Genomic DNA, 17,500 nt, shown 5'->3' with positions numbered 1-17,500 from the left:
TCCTTCCAAGTGCTATATAGTCGTAATGGCTTGGCGCTGTCCCGTGGTAATTCCCTTCCATCCCCCTTGCATGGTAGCAAGTTAGGGACTCTGGCCTGTAGTTCAGGGCCTCCTGTCCGTCTCCCTTATATAATGGGACTACATTAGCTGTCTTCCAACTGTTTGGTAGTTCTTCTGTTATCAGTGACAGAATACTATAGACCAGTGACTATATTATTCACCTTGGAGAGTGGCAAGCATAGTGTGCGTGTGTGATTGTGAGTGTGTGTGCTTGTGAGTGCGTGTGTGTGCTTGCGAGTGCGTGTGTGTGTGTGTTTGCGAGTGCGTGTGTGTGTTTGCGAGTGCGTGTGCTTGAGTGCGCGCGCGCGTGTGCGCGCGCGCGCTTGAGAGTGCGTGTGTGCGCGCTTGCGAGTGCGTGCGTGTGCTTGCGAGTGTGGTGCGTGCGTCTACCACACATCCGTGTCTACATTCCCAGCCTCCGCCAGCCGCCGCCACCTATCAAACCTCCACTTGACTCATCTTCAATTATTACCCCCCCTCCCCTGCCCCATCCCCCCCCACCCAGTTCTATCCTCTCAGTGTGCGCTCTGTCGGCGGGGCCCGAGCTCTAGCTCCTGGCCCCCACCATCACACAGCCGTGCCGTACCCTTTAAGACCCCCTTGGACTCTTAGTTACGTGCACTCAGATTACCCATTATTAACTATTGTAGAGGGCCATACACGCCTGTGTATGGCCCTACCGTCCTGGCCCCACACACACACACCTGTGGCCCCTCATCCTACCCTAGTGGATGTCATCCACCTGGGAAGGGAACACTTACCTCATCAACATAGTGGACGTCATCCACCTGGTAGCGACGACGGAACTCATCAGGGGTGATAATGGCGCCCATCCAGACAGCATACTCGGCGGGCAGGCGGGGACAGAAGAGGACAGTCTTGCCGGTCTCCAGCTCCAGGGCCCCGAACCATCCCGGCTCCAGCACCCCAAACGACCAGTGGAAGAAGGTCTCCTGCGGGCCACCAAACACATCATGGTGAGCGAGGAGTCACAATAACGTGGCTAAAGTATGTTGACCAGACCACACACTAGAAGGTGAAGGGACGACGACGTTTCGGTCCGTCCTGGACCATTCTCAAGTCAATTTGTGTCGTCCCTTCACATTCTAGTGTGTGGTCTGGTCAACACATCACACGGTGAGCTTCACGCACCTTATTATTAACATCTTTATTGACAAAATTAATTACAATTTTGCTACAAACATCCGGGGAGTGTTGCTTAGATTCACCGCCATCAAACAAAAAATTAGGAACAGACAGAAAATACCTTTTGCCTGGGTTGTAGACCTCTTCTGCACGGGATTATATGCTCAGGAACCTGTACACCAGTTACACACAGGAGATCACACTAACGTGATGCATCAAACGTGTGGACGCAGGTTCGAATCCTCGTCACGGCCCTTGTGGATCTGTACACCAGTTGACTGACGGTTGAGAGGCGGGACCAAAGAGTCAAAGCTCAACCCCCGCAAGCACAAATAGGTGAGTAGAGGTATTTGGGGATGTTATATAACTCCCTTACTCTCATTGTGATCCAACTATAGGGTTTTGAGACGAATGGAATTAGGTTAAAGGGAATTGAACTTGCATAAACTTCCGCACAATTGGACTGTCAACGGGTCCAACTACCACTGTGCTCACAGAGACAAGCACAAGGATCAGAGGATTCTTAATATTAATTCAGTTAACCATGACTACGCACTTGAGAATGACTTGAAATATATCTATTTCATCAAAAAATCCAAATATTTTGTCTGTCCGAGGTTGTAGGCCAAACACTTGCGGCTAGTCTCACACAACTTTCCACTGGTGATTGTATGGGGGGGGGGGGGAATATTAGAAGAAAAAGCCAAGCCAGTATGACTATATAGCACTGGGAAGAGGGTCAGGATAAGGATTTGGGATGGGACGGCGGGAAAGCAATGGTGCCCAACCACTTTATGGACGGTCGGGGATTGAACGTTGACCTGCCTGAAGCGAGACAGTCGCTCTACCGTCCAGCTCAAGTATGGAAGTAGTATCAAAGGTTGGGGGTCGGAGAAAATTTTCATGCCCTCTCTCAAAGTAGGACTGGCTCTTATTGCGACATCCAGAAACTTATATGAAGGATGATTTTTATATGAAGCCTTATATGAAGCCTTATATGAAGCCTTATATGAAGCCTTATATGAAGCCTTATATGAAGCCTTATATGAAGCCTTATATGAAGGCTTTGGTTTACGATATAGAATTTTACAGCTGCTCATCACACACAACGTTGTCACAATATTGCATCAAATAGTTAAAATTAAGTTGTGGTTACGTTGTATGTATGATAAGTGTGTATAGCAGAGTTCTGCAACCCTGTTTAGATAGTACTATCTTATCTTGAGGTTATCTTGAGATGATTTCGGGGCATTAGTGTCCCCGCGGCCCGGTCTTCGACCAGGCCTCCACCCCCAGGAAGCAGCCCGTGACAGCTGACTAACACCCAGGTACCTATTTTACTGCTAGGTAACAGGGGCATAGGGTGAAAGAAACTCTGCCCATTGTTTCTCGTCGGCGCCCGGGATCGAACCCGGGACCACAGGATCACCAGCCCGTCCTCCAAACAAAGATCCAAAAGTGATTCCATCCACACGCCAAACCCCCTGTTTATGAATGAAAAGCGGTTTACACACGACTCACAACTGATTTCGTTCGAACACTTCAGGAACAAGTGCTTCACTGACGAGTTTTGTTCGAACCACAACGCTATAAATGCTTCACCCACGTACTACAAATGCAAATAATCGCCAACAGAACCTAAACACCTAACCTAACCTATGCCTATATATGCACAATATGCTAATATATTATAATATTAATTTATATTTGAGAAAATTATTGTTTTGAATGAACAGCATGTTAAAATTTATGAATGCGTCTATGGGGTCGACCGCTGGATGTAATGGACTTGAGTCGAGGACGGGTTGGGATCACAAGTGCAGTGTGCTGTCCGCTCGGCCGACCGGCTCGACACTGACGTCTTGACCAAGGTAGAGTGTGAGGATGTAGTGTGTGAGGAAGCTGCACACGCTCGCAGCCGGCTCCTCACAGCACAGGTCGGCCTGTGCAGCCGGCTCCTCACAGCACAGGTCGGCCTGTGCAGCCGGCTCCTCACAGCACAGGTCGACCTGTGCCGCCGGCTCCTCACAGCACAGGTCGACCTGTGCCGCCGGCTCCTCACAGCACAGGTCGACCTGTGCCGCCGGCTCCTCACAGCACAGGTCGACCTGTGCCGCCGGCTCCTCACAGCACAGGTCGACCTGTGCCGCCGGCTCCTCACAGCACAGGTCGACCTGTGCCGCCGGCTCCTCACAGCACAGGTCGACCTGTGCCGCCGGCTCCTCACAGCACAGGTCGACCTGTGCAGCCGGCTCCTCACAGCACAGGTCGACCTGTGCAGCCGGCTCCTCACAGCACAGGTCGACCTGTGCAGCCGGCTCCTCACAGCACAGGTCGACCTGTGCAGCCGGCTCCTCACAGCACAGGTCGACCTGTGCAGCCGGCTCCTCACAGCACAGGTCGACCTGTGCAGCCGGCTCCTCACAGCACAGGTCGACCTGTGCAGCCGGCTCCTCACAGCACAGGTCGACCTGTGCAGCCGGCTCCTCACAGCACAGGTCGACCTGTGCAGCCGGCTCCTCACAGCACAGGTCGACCTGTGCAGCCGGCTCCTCACAGCACAGGTCGACCTGTGCAGCCGGCTCCTCACAGCACAGGTCGACCTGTGCAGCCGGCTCCTCACAGCACAGGTCGACCTGTGCAGCCGGCTCCTCACAGCACAGGTCGACCTGTGCAGCCGGCTCCTCACAGCACAGGTCGACCTGTGCAGCCGGCTCCTCACAGCACAGGTCGACCTGTGCAGCCGGCTCCTCACAGCACAGGTCGACCTGTGCAGCCGGCTCCTCACAGCACAGGTCGGCCTGTGCAGCCGGCTGCCTCATCTTCCCTGGGACACCCTCGTGTGGTTAACACCGCTCCTGTGCCAGGTAAGTCCACTACGGGCTCACCATAGCCCGTGCTACTTGCAACTTGTTCCCAGTAGCTGAATCTATAACAACAACAACAGCCATGTTGGGGGGGGGGGGGGTTCCCTGTGTTGTGACGCCAGCCTGGTACTCACCACCACCCTGGTACTCACCACCACCCTGGTACCCACCACCACCCTGGTATAGTCACCCCTCCCCCAGGCTCTAGCTTCAACCCACGCGCGTGCGTGTACACACACACACACACACACACACACACACACACACACACACACACACACACACACACACACACACACACACACACACTAGCACAAGGAGTAATGCGGTGACACATTCTATAAATTGCGGGAAAGTTTTGCATACATCGTAGAGAGCGAGAGACGGGTCGGAGGGTGGCGCTTTCCTTGCCCTTCTACCCAATGGTAGGTCAGCACCCGTGAGCCCGTCCTCTATCCGTCTCTAGACACCCATGTAATGTGGGGGTCTGGATGTACAGTCCCCTGTGTTATACTGAGTGTACAGTCAGTCCCCCTGTGTTATACTGTGTGTACAGTCAGCCTCCCCGTGTTATACTGAGTGTACAGTCAGTCCCCCTGTGTTATACTGAGTGTACAGTCAGCCCCCCTGTGTTATACTGTGTGTACAGTCAGCCCCCTGTGTTATACTGAGTGTACAGTCAGCCCCCCTGTGTTATACTGTGTGTACAGTCAGTCCCCTGTGTTATACTGTGTGTACAGTCAGTCCCCTGTGTTATACTGTGTGTACAGTCAGCCACCTGTGTTGTACTGTGTGTACAGTCAGCCCCCCTGTGTTATACTGAGTGTACAGTCAGCCCCCCCCCTGTGTTATACTGTGTGTACAGTCAGCCCCCCCTGTGTTATACTGTGTGTACAGTCAGCCCCCTCTGCTATACTGAATGTACAGTCAGCCCCCCTCTACTATACTGAGTGTACAGTCAGCCCCCCCTGTGTTATACTGTGTGTACAGTCAGCCCCCCCTGTGTTATACTGTGTGTACAGTCAGCCCCCTGTGTTATACTGAGTGTACAGTCAGCCCCCCTGTGTTATACTGGTGTACAGTCAGCCCCCTGTGTTATACTGAGTGTACAGTCAGTCCCCCTGTGTTATACTGTGTGTACAGTCAGCCCCCTGTGTTATACTGAGTGTACAGTCAGCCCCCCTGTGTTATACTGTGTGTACAGTCAGTCCCCCTGTGTTATACTGTGTGTACAGTCAGTCCCCCTGTGTTATACTGAGTGTACAGTCAGTCCCCCTGTGTTATACTGTGTGTACAGTCAGCCCCCTGTGTTATACTGTAGTGTACAGTCAGCCCCCTGTGTTATACTGAGTGTACAGTCAGTCCCCCCGTGTTATACTGAGTGTACAGTCAGTCCCCCGTGTTATACTGAGTGTACAGTCAGTCCCCCTGTGTTATACTGAGTGTACAGTCAGTCCCCCTGTGTTATACTGAGTGTACAGTCAGTCCCCCTGTGTTATACTGAGTGTACAGTCAGTCCCCCTGTGTTATACTGAGTGTACAGTCAGCCCCCCTCTACTATACTGAGTGTACAGTCAGCCCCCCTCTGCTATACTGAGTGTACAGTCAGCCCCCTCTGCTATACTGAGTGTACAGTCAGCCCCCTCTGCTATACTGAGTGTACAGTCAGCCCCCTCTGCTATTCTGAGTGTACAGTCAGCCCCCCTCTACTATACTGAGTGTACAGTCAGCCCCCTCTGCTATACTGAGTGTACAGTCAGCCCCCTCTGCTATACTGAGTGTACAGTCAGCCCCCTCTGCTATACTGAGTGTACAGTCAGCCCCCTCTGCTATACTGAATGTACAGTCAGCCCCCCTCTACTATACTGAGTGTACAGTCAGCCCCCCTCTACTATACTGAGTGTACAGTCAGCCCCCTCTACTATACTGGGTGTACAGTCAGCCCCCCTCTACTATACTGGGTGTACAGTCAGCCCCCCTCTACTATACTGAGTGTACAGCCAGCCCCCTCTACTATACTGGGTGTACAGTCTGCCCCCCTCTACTATACTGAGTGTACAGTCAGCCCCCCTCTACTATACTGAATGTACAGTCAGCCCCCTCTACTATACTGGGTGTACAGTCAGCCCCCCTCTACTATACTGAGTGTACAGTCAGCCCCCTCTACTATACTGAGTGTACAGTCAGCCCCCCTCTACTATACTGAGTGTACAGTCAGCCCCCTCTACTATACTGGGTGTACAGTCAGCCCCCCTCTACTATACTGAGTGTACAGTCAGCCCCCTCTACTATACTGGGTGTACAGTCAGCCCCCCTCTACTATACTGAGTGTACAGTCAGCCCCCTCTACTATACTGAGTGTACAGTCAGCCCCCCTCTACTATACTGAGTGTACAGTCAGCCCCCTCTACTATACTGAGTGTACAGTCAGCCCCCTCTACTATACTGGGTGTACAGTCAGCCCCCCTCTACTATACTGAGTGTACAGTCAGCCCCCTCTACTATACTGGGTGTACAGTCAGCCCCCTCTACTATACTGAGTGTACAGTCAGCCCCCTCTACTATACTGAGTGTACAGTCAGCCCCCTCTACTATACTGGGTGTACAGTCAGTCCCCCTGTGTTATACTGAGTGTACACTCAGTCCCCCTGTGTTATACTGAGTGTACAGTCAGTCCCCCTGTGTTATACTGAGTGTACAGTCAGCCCCCTCTACTATACTGAGTGTACAGTCAGCCCCCTCTACTATACTGAGTGTACAGTCAGCCCCCTCTACTATACTGAGTGCACACCCTCCACAAGACCAAACAGTCACACACTCAAAATATCGAGTTACAGGGCCATTACAACTCAGAACATCCTCTTCACACGATTCCCACCAAGATTCACACCGTCCAAGAATTTTGGACGGTGGGAATTCTTTCATCTACCACCACCACCACCAAGAAAGCCTTTGACACAGTACCACACAAGAGACTAGTGCACAAACTGGAGATGCAGGCAGGAGTGAAAGGGAATGTACTCCATTGGATAAGCGAGTAATTAAGCAACAGAAGACAACGAGTCACTGTGTGGGGTGAGGTCTCAGATTGGCTAAGTGTCATAAGTGGAGTCCCACATGGGTCAGTCCTTAGACCTATACTGTTTCTGATATATGTAAATGATCTCCCAGAGGGAATAGATTTGTTCCTCTCAATGTTTGCTGATGATGCAAAAATTATGAGGAGGATTAAGTCAGAGGAAGATAGTATGAGGCTAGAAGATGATCTAGACAAACTGACGGAACTGTCCAGCAAATGGCTACTGAAGTTCAACCCGAGCAAATGTAAGGTAATGAAACTAGGGGGAGGTTCTAGGAGGCTAGACACAGGATACCGAATGGGAGATGAAGTCCTCCATAAAACGGACAGAGAGAAAGATCTAGGTGTTTATATCTTGCCAAACCTGTCTCCTGAAGCCCACATAAATGAATAACATCTGCGGCATATGCGATGCTGGCTAACATCAGAACAGCCTTCAGGAACCTGTGTAAGGAATCATTTAGAACCTTGTATACCACATATGTAAGACCAATCCTGGAGTATGCGGCCCCAGCATGGAGCCCGCATACTCCAGCTCCTCACAGCACAGGAGTATGCTCACAGGAGTATGCACAGGAGTATGCTCCTCACAGCACAGGAGCTCCTCACGGCTCCAAGCATGGAGCCCGTACCTTGTCAAGCACAAGACGAAGCTGGAAAAAGTTCAAAGGTATGCCACTAGGCTAGACCCAGAACTAAGAGGCATGAGTTACGAGGAAAGGCTGCGGGAAATGAACCTAATGTCGCTGGAAGACAGGAGAGCTCGGGGAGACATGGTCACTACCTACAAAATTCTCAGAGGAATTGACAGAAGATAAAAATAAAATGTTAAACACTGTGTACTCGAACAAGGAGACAAAGGTGGAGACTGAGTACACACATGAGCCACAGAGACGTTAGTAAGAACTTTTTCAGTGTCAGAGTAGTTAAGAGCTGGAATACATTAGGCAGTAATGTGGTGGAGGCTGACTCCATACACAGTTTCAAGTGTAGATATGATAGAGCCCAGTAGGCTCAGGAATCTGTACACCAGTTGATTGACAGTTGAGAGGCGGGACCAAAGAACCAGAGCTCAACCCCCGCAAGCACAACTAGGCGAGCACTACGACTACCACTTTCACCTCAAAAATATACACCGAGTCGCTGGATCAATGGCGCTGGTGTGGAGAGAACTGGGGGAGGGGAGAACTGGGGGAGGGGAGAACTGGGGGAGAGGAGAACTGGGGGAGAGGAGAACTGGGGGAGGGGAGAACTGGGGGAGGGGAGGGTGGAAATACTTTAATGAAAGCAAAACAAAAACAGCAGACACCAATCTAATTGTGGCAGCTCAAGCAGCGGCCGCTTCTTGGAACCTCGCCTCACAACACCACCAGGACGGTCTCAAGTGTACAACACGCCTCTTCTTCTTCTTCTTGTAGATGATTTAGCTACTCAGAAGGAAATGGCCATGAATCAGGGGGTTATAGTGAGCCTGGAATACAAGATGGCGACGAACAATTAGACTCGCAGCTGTCTTCCCTCCTCTTGCCTTTCCCCCCCTTTCCCCCAACCGTCCTGCCATCCCCCCCCCCCCCGTAGACCTCCCCTACCGTGCCTAGCCCCCCTCCCCCACCACCTTCCCCATCATCAGTGTTCTCTCTTCGTTCTGAACATATACAACAGCGCCCTGAGAGGTGAGGTGTTATACGGGAGCGGTCCACCAGCCCGGAGACGCCTTACTGCTTGCCCTGAAATGCCACCCGACAATATCTGCTGGGTGAACAGATACGTAGGGAGGGGGGGGGGGGCTAAGGACTGGTGCCCAGTCAATCCTCCTCACTTGGCCGGGATACGAACGTAGGCCAATGCGTGAGGCGAGTATAATCACCTACTATCCTTGCTGTGAGTGAGTAACCGCCGCACCACCGAGGGCTCTATATATTAGTGTGGACAAAATATTTAGGTAAGTGACTAATGCCGCTACGTCAGCCATAAGAATATTGGCCCGGTCATCGGTGACAAGTCGCTCTCGAAATACAAAATTAGGTATGAATGAAAGCCTGATCAGAGACCGGGCCGCGGGGACGTTGATCCTCGGAACCATTCAATTCAATCAATTTATTCAATCAAGCTTCTTTAACTTTTTATTTTAACTAATTTGTTCTTTAACTTAAATAAAATCCCACAGACGCTAAACAGTAACTTTAATAAATCATTAAAATATGTCAATACTTTAAACATTTAAATACTTAAAAGTGCCAACAACAATAAAGCCAAAAAAAAAATGGACAAACTCGCCCCATTCATTATTATATACTTATATTATTAAGAACCTAAAAGGGGTACCACCTCTGGGACCCATAGCCTCGGAGAAGAAAATAATGAGTACTCAGAAAAGACCTTGTGGATCCTCACTGAACACTTATATTATTATATACCTATACTTGTATGGCGGCCAAAATAAATTTATAGTTAATAGAATTACTTCCACGATCTTTGGACAGGAGTGTTAGACCAGCTCGGGTCCTTCAGTGTTCACACCGGACAGAAAATGATGTGCTAAAGTGCCCGAACCTAACCTACAGACCCCCGAAGGCCAGACCTTTTGCGAAGTTACTTTGACTTTTACAGTACATCATATTTTGTCCGTTGGGGTGGAATTTTGACGTCAAAATGCCATGTAATACTTAAGATGACGGGTTATCTTGAGGTTATCTTGAGATGAGTCCTCGACCAGGCCTCCACCCCCAGGAAGCAGCCCGTGGCAGCTGACTAACACCCAGGTACCTATTTTACTGCTAGGTAACAGGGGCATAGGGTGAAAGAAACGCTGCCCATTGTTTCTCGCCGGCGCCCGGGATCGAATCCGGAACCACAGGATCACAAGGCCAGCGTGCTGTCCGCTCGGTAAAATGTATCCGGAGGGATACATTTTAAACCCAGCTTCAAATATAGATACGGTCGTGAGCCCACTAACCTCAAGAACCTGCCCACTAGTCCATTCACTGTTGAGAGGCGGGACTATAGAGCCGAAGCTCAACACCCACAAGCACAATTAGGCAAGTAGCAAAAGTAACATTTTCACGACGCATCTGTACAATGCCGCATGCAGAGGCGGGACCAATGAGCCAAAGCTCAACCCACGCAAGCACAACTAGGCGAATACAGGCAGTCAGTGCCAAGGTCCGTAGCCCAAATACCATTCCACAAAAAAATAATATATTGAAAATCGGGTCTCGTCTCGCTCCTACACTCACTTAATTGACATTCTAAGGTACCTGGACATTTATACAGCTGCCCTAGACTATATGAAGGGTTACACTGTGTGTGTCAAGAGCCAGCTGTGTGATACTAAGGTACCTGGACATTTATACACCTGCCCTAGACTATATGAAGGGTTACACTGTGTGTGTCAAGAGCCAGCTGTGTAATACTAAGGTACCTGGACATTTATACAGCTGCCCTAGACTATATGAAGGGTTACACAGTGTGTCAAGAACCAGCTGTGTGATACTAAGGTACCTGGACATTTATACAGCTGCCCTAGACTATATGAAGGGTTACACAGTGTGTCAAGAGCCAGCTGTGTGACACTAAGGTACCTGGATCACACAGGATGCTGAGCCACACAGGGCCATGTGACCAGTAGCCTGCCCTAGCACACTCAGAGTGCATTATGAGGATATCCTAAAGAACACGAGAATTAATAAAGTGATTGGAAAGCTCTAGGTAACTTGTGCCGGCTAGTGTGAAGGGACTCGTGGCTTGAGAGTCAATAATGCAGACATTGAGAGATCACGAGCCAGTTCCTCAACACGGCACAACTGTTAAGCTTGAGTCTGCCAGGGTGAGAGACGGGTCCTGAGTGAGTCACACTGTAACACTAGATAACACAATGGTTATCGCCGTCACCGGTGACGTGACAGGTGCGCTGACGAGCGGACATGATTACTTCACTTGTGTCAACGACGACGCCAGCAGACAGTAGTAGCCCTGGCCACACCCGCATGACACACACCCGCATGACACACACCCGCATGACACGCCCCCCGCATGACACGCCCCCCGCATGACACACCCGCATGACACGCCCCCGCATGACACACACACCCGCATGACACACACACCCGCATGACACACCACCCGCATGACACACCACCCGCATGACACACCACCCGCATGACACACCACCCGCATGACACACCACCCGCATGACACACACCCGCATGACACACACCCGCATCACACACACCCGCATCACACACACCCGCATCACACACCCGCATCACACACCCGTCACGTTCATCCTCTGTTGCACTTCCGCCTCCCCCCCCCCCCCCTCACCAACCTGTCCTCCGACAAAGAACGTCGCTTTTCGCTCGTATGCGTTACATAAGGCCAAACAAATCTTCCTAGAAAATGGAAGCTGCTGGCGGAAGTGACGTACTGTCCCGTTTTCTGTTTTGGGTCCTCTGGCAGGTTAGGAGAGGACACTTTAGACCGACCGTTTACTTGAGATTCAATCCCTGACCGTCTAAGTGGTTGGGCACCATTCCTTTCCCCCGTCCCATCCCAAATCCTTATTTGGAGGGAGGGGGGGGGCTCCACAGGGGGGGCAGGGGGCTCCACAGGGGGGGCAGGGGGCTCCACAGGGGGGGGCTCCACAGGGGGGGACAGGGGGCTCCACAGAGAGGGAGGGGGGCTCCACAGAGAGGGGGGGGCCCACAGAGAGGGAGGGGGGCTCCACAGAGAGGGGGGGGCCCACAGAGAGGGAGGGGGCTCCACAGAGAGGGAGGGGGGCTCCACAGAGGGAGGGGGGCTCCACAGAGGGAGGGGGGATCCACAGAGAGGGAGGGGGGATCCACAGAGAGGGAGGGGGGATCCACAGAGAGGGAGGGGGGCTCCAGAGAGGGAGGGGGGCTCCACAGAGAGGGAGGGGGGCTCCACAGAGAGGGAGGGGGGCTCCACAGAGAGGGAGGGGGGCTCCACAGAGAGGGAGGGGGGGCTCCACAGAGAGGGAGGGGGGCTCCACAGAGAGGGAGGGGGGGCTCCACAGAGAGGGAGGGGGGGCTCCACAGAGAGGGAGGGGGGGCTCCACAGAGAGGGAGGGGGGGCTCCACAGAGAGGGAGGGGGGGCTCCACAGAGAGGGAGGGGGGCTCCACAGAGAGGGAGGGGGGCTCCACAGAGAGGGAGGGGGGCTCCACAGAGAGGGAGGGGGGCTCCACAGAGAGGGAGGGGGGCTCCACAGAGAGGGAGGGGGGCTCCACAGAGAGGGAGGGGGGGCTCCACAGAGAGGGAGGGGGGGCTCCACAGAGGGCTCCACAGAGGGGGAGGGGCACACACAACAGTTACAGTGACCAGGACACACAACAGTTACAGTGTCCAGGACACACAACAGTTACAGTGTCCAGGACACACAACAGTTACAGTGTCCAGGACACACAACAGTTACAGTGTCCAGGACACACAACAGTTACAGTGTCCAGGACACACAACAGTCACAGTGTCCAGGACACACAACAGTCACAGTGACCAGGACACACAACAGTCACAGTGACCAGGACACACAACAGTCACAGTGACCAGGACACACAACAGTCACAGTGACCAGGACACACAACAGTCACAGTGACCAGGACACACAACAGTCACAGTGACCAGGACACACAAGTCACAGTGACCAGGACACACAACAGTTAGTGACCAGGACACACAACAGTCACAGTGACCAGGACACACAACAGTCACAGTGACCAGGACACACAACAGTTACAGTGTCCAGGACACACAACAGTCACAGTGACCAGGACACACAACAGTCACAGTGTCCAGGACACACAACAGTCACAGTGACCAGGACACACAACAGTCACAGTGACCAGGACACAACAGTTACAGTGACCAGGACACACAACAGTCACAGTGTCCAGGACACACAACAGTCACAGTGACCAGGACACAACAGTCACAGTGTCCAGGACATACAACAGTCACAGTGACCAGGACACACAACAGTCACAGTGACCAGGACACAACAGTTACAGTGACCAGGACACACAACAGTCACAGTGACCAGGACACACAACAGTCACAGTGACCAGGACACACAACAGTCACAGTGACCAGGACACACAACAGTTACAGTGACCAGGACACACAACAGTCACAGTGACCAGGACACACAACAGTCACGCGGCGCCAATAATTTTAAAGCTAGATATAACTGGCCTCGACACCTGACACCCAGCACACGCCCTCACCTCACATATGTGCTCCACAGACAGACAGACAGACAGACAGACAGACAGACAGACAGACAGAGAGACAGAGAGACAGAGAGACAGACACAGACTGACAGACAGAGAGGGAGAGGGAGAGCTCTCCATGCAAGATAGGCCATCTTGCAAGTCTGGTGGGAATGGCCACAACATTAGAGTCTACAACACCGTCGGGACGTTGGTGGTCTTACTGTTATAACATACAAGGCCAACATTCTCAAAGTTACGCTCCTGGCCCAACTCCGTGGACAACCAGTAGTTGCCACCCGTAGCACTAGGCTCTTAACCTCCAACAGTCTCATACTGGATCTGCCTTTATCAAGAACATCAGTCCATCAGCAATCATTAATTCCTCGGCAGATTCTCTTCTGGAACTGGTTCGTTCAACAGATTGATACACGGGAGATCAGGTCAACTGATCACATGAAGACTCTGGCACACAGTTGACTACAGGCTCATCCTGTTCCTTATATGATTGTCACCTAATATTGCTAATGAATAAAGTTTATTCCTATTGATACATATAATATAGTCTCGTGAAACAAATGGGTCTCTACGAGTAAGCTTCAACTGAGCTGAGGTAGGATAACAGCTCTTGCTTGCATTTTCACTTTGTATCTCAACTGACAGCCCTAATGAACCCCCTTGCCTTGAGCAACCTTGAGGTTACCTTGAGGTGCTTCCGGGGCTTAGTGTCCCCGCGGCCCGGTCGTCGACCAGGCCTCCTGGTTGCTGGACTGATCAACCAGGCTGTTAGACCCTAGCCCTAGTCATAGTTAAACAAGAAACAGTGAACTACATACAGGTGAGCGCCTGTGAACGCGTGAGTCATCGTTAACAGTAACCAGGACCCGCAGCGTTCATCACATTATACACACAACAACGGGTTTAACGAGAACTTTTAAAATAGCAAAACGTGCAAGATAAAATAATTAACCATTGTATTACGCGTCAGTGTTAAGAATGATCAAACCATGCCAAGGACGTCCCCCCCCCCCACACACACACAGTGGGGAGAGTGTGATAATGTATATAGGAAAGTGAGCTTCAAGGTAATGTTCTCAAACATCGATGGTATTACTAATGAAACGAGTGAACTGCCCGACTCGACCTTCCACTACACGACACACAACAACCCTCCACTACACGACACACAACAACCCTCCACTACACGACACACACACAACCCTCCACTACACGACACACACACAACCCTCCACTACACGACACACACACAACCCTCCACTACACGACACACACACAACCCTCCACTACACGACACACAACAACCCTCCACTACACGACACACAACAACCCTCCACTACACGACACACACACAACCCTCCACTACACGACACACACACAACCCTCCACGACACACAACCCTCCACTACTCTATTTTAAAAGCACCGAATCACCTTCTGTGGTTGAGTGTTCAATAAACCCTTGAACTATATGTTTAACACTTCTCTAACCCTGTCCATGGAGGACAGAAGAAAATGTATATATGCTGGTTAGCATTGTAAATGTCTGGCCACGTCTGTGGTAGGAAATAATAATAAAAAAAACTACACGACACACAGCAACACGACAACTATTATAATAGAGCCACAAGGGAATAAAGTATTAGATTCTCAAACGATAAACTTTCTAAGTCTACAAATAACTCTCTAATGCAACTATAAATGTCCTAAACAAAGATAAGTTTTCTTAAGGGACCAACAGGCAGGAGCGGCAATGTTAACTACCCTTAAGACTTTAATTCATTCCGAACGAATTAGGTCCAACCACTTGGGCTGGACGGTAGAGCGACGGTCTCGCTCCATGCAGGTCGGCGTTCAATCCCCGACCATCTAAGTGGTTGGGCACCATTCCTTTCCCTCCATGCCGGCCCATCCCAAATCCTTATCCTGATCCCTCACAGTGATATGTAGATGTTATGGTTTGGCGCTTTCCCCTAGTTCCCTTCCCTTCCCCAACGAGTTAGACCAAGGAAAATTAACAATAAACGCCGAAGAAATTGAGTGACCCAAACTCATGCACAATATATACAAATCATACCAATAATAAGCAAGTACTGAAAGGAATAAGTATAATATACATTAAGGTAATGTGCATGATAACGCTGCATATTTTTTAATTAGTCTAACGTACGTATATAGGTCAATGCGCGGATACGCAGCAACTATCAATTTGCTCTATAATACTCCCCAAAAAGTATTTTTTCCCAGGAGACAAATGATACGATAGGCACGGAAGATTCATTTTAAAATATGATATGAAGTAATTTCACGATAGCAGTCTAGAATATGTGGTGCTTGGGGGGGCTAAACCCCCCTCCCTGACCATCTTAACCCTCCCCCAACCTCTCTGTGTCTCATCCTTTCAGCCTCTATCCAGTACTTCCTTCCTCGTCTATTCAGTTAAGAGGCGGAAGAGGCGCGCTTCGAAAATAGAAAGAGAAAGAGGGTTTGTTTATGACTGTTTGAAGTAATCAGTTGGGAGTCATGTGTGAAGTGGAGCTCCGTCGTAAACCAGTCCCGTCCGCCAGCCCCGTCCGCCAGCCCCCGTCCGCCAGCCCCCGTCCGCCAGCCCCCGTCCGCCAGCCCCCGTCCGCCAGTGCCCCGTCCGCCAGTGCCCCGTCCGCCAGTGCCCCGTCCACCAGCCCCGTCCGCCAGTGCCCCGTCCACCAGTCCCGTCCGCCAGTGCCCCGTCCACCAGCCCCGTCCGCCAGTGCCCCGTCCACCAGCCCCGTCCGCCAGTGCCCCGTCCACCAGCCCCGTCCGCCAGTGCCCCGTCCACCAGCCCCGTCCGCCAGTGCCCCGTCCACCAGCCCCGTCCGCCAGTGCCCCGTCCACCAGCCCCCGTCCACCAGCCCCGTCCTCAAACATTGGCCAACCATGTTTATAACAGACTTCACAAATGACTCAACTAATTACGTTCTAAATTTTCTTAAACAGTGTTCATTTCTCCAAGTGTTCAAAGTTTACCTCTCAATTCTTCACTCACTGAAAATATAAGTAATTGTCAACAGGCCTAAACTATTTTCCTTTGGAGTCGGCCCCAGCTCATAACACATCACCATCCCCTCATAATTTTTAAACTTCCTTTAGCTGCCTAAAGGAAGATGTAAGTACGTGTGTTAATAACAAATATCACGTGGTCACTATATCACGTGGTCACTATATCACGTGGTCACTATCACGTGGTCACTATATATCGTGGTCACTATATATCGTGGTCACTATATCACGTGGTCACTATATCCCGTGGTCACTATATCCCGTGGTCACTATATCCCGTGGTCACTATATATCGTGGTCACTATATCCCGTGGTCACTATATCCCGTGGTCACTATATATCGTGGTCACTATATCCCGTGGTCACTATATCCCGTGGTCACTATATCCCGTGGTCACTATCCTCCGCCACATGGCGGGACATGAAGACTGGTGATCTAAGACAACGGGAGAAAACTTACAAATATCAGCAGAAATCCAACAAGCCAAGACAAATGTTCCCAGTGAGAGGGATTTTTTTTTTTTTGGGGGGGGGGGGAATAAAGAGGAAGGAGAGGCATCTTGAGATGATTTCGGGGCTTTAGTGTCCCCGCGGCCCGGTCCTCGACCAGGCCTCCACCCCCAGGAAGCAGCCCGTGACGGCTGACTAACACCCAGGTACCTATTTTACTGCTAGGTAACAGACACATAGGGTGAAAGAAACTCTGCCCATTGTGTCTCGCGGGCATAGGTGAAGGGAAGTATAGAAGTGGGGAATACAATGAGAGGTGTGAAAGCAGGCGGGCTGTCCGCCTTGCTGACACCATGTGTGGGTGTTGGCAGCTGAGGGAGGGAGGGAGGGAGGGAGAACAGGAGAAGGGGGAGAGAAATAGGAAGCCCAGGAGGGAGGGGGTGTTGGGGGGGGGGAGGAATAAAGCAAATATGGCGAGGGCTGCGTCGACAATCCCCCCCCCCCCTCCCCTCCTCTCCCCCCCTCACGGCGTTGGAATTTGAGGTTGTTGGGGTTTGTTGTGGTCGACATGCCGCCGGCAAGACCCAACAACCAGCTCGGCCTCGCCACTAGGGGCC

The 17,500-nt window shown here is 51.4% G+C and overlaps 1 protein-coding gene across 1 annotated transcript in view; it reads right to left on the bottom strand.

The window, feature by feature from the left end:
• The window catches only part of Dip-C (dipeptidase C), a 315,478-nt gene that overhangs the window by 224,691 nt on the left and 73,287 nt on the right, over positions 1 to 17,500 (bottom strand). Inside the window, exon 3 of the mRNA XM_069308676.1 lies at positions 822 to 1,013. Within this exon, the coding sequence (XP_069164777.1) occupies positions 822 to 1,013 (192 nt within the window). The remainder of the gene's footprint in view (positions 1 to 821; positions 1,014 to 17,500) is intronic.

The sequence above is a fragment of the Procambarus clarkii genome, chromosome 63, assembly GCF_040958095.1.
Source record: "Procambarus clarkii isolate CNS0578487 chromosome 63, FALCON_Pclarkii_2.0, whole genome shotgun sequence".
Lineage (NCBI taxonomy): Eukaryota > Metazoa > Arthropoda > Malacostraca > Decapoda > Cambaridae > Procambarus > Procambarus clarkii.
This window is presented reverse-complemented; position numbering and strand designations above follow the sequence as displayed.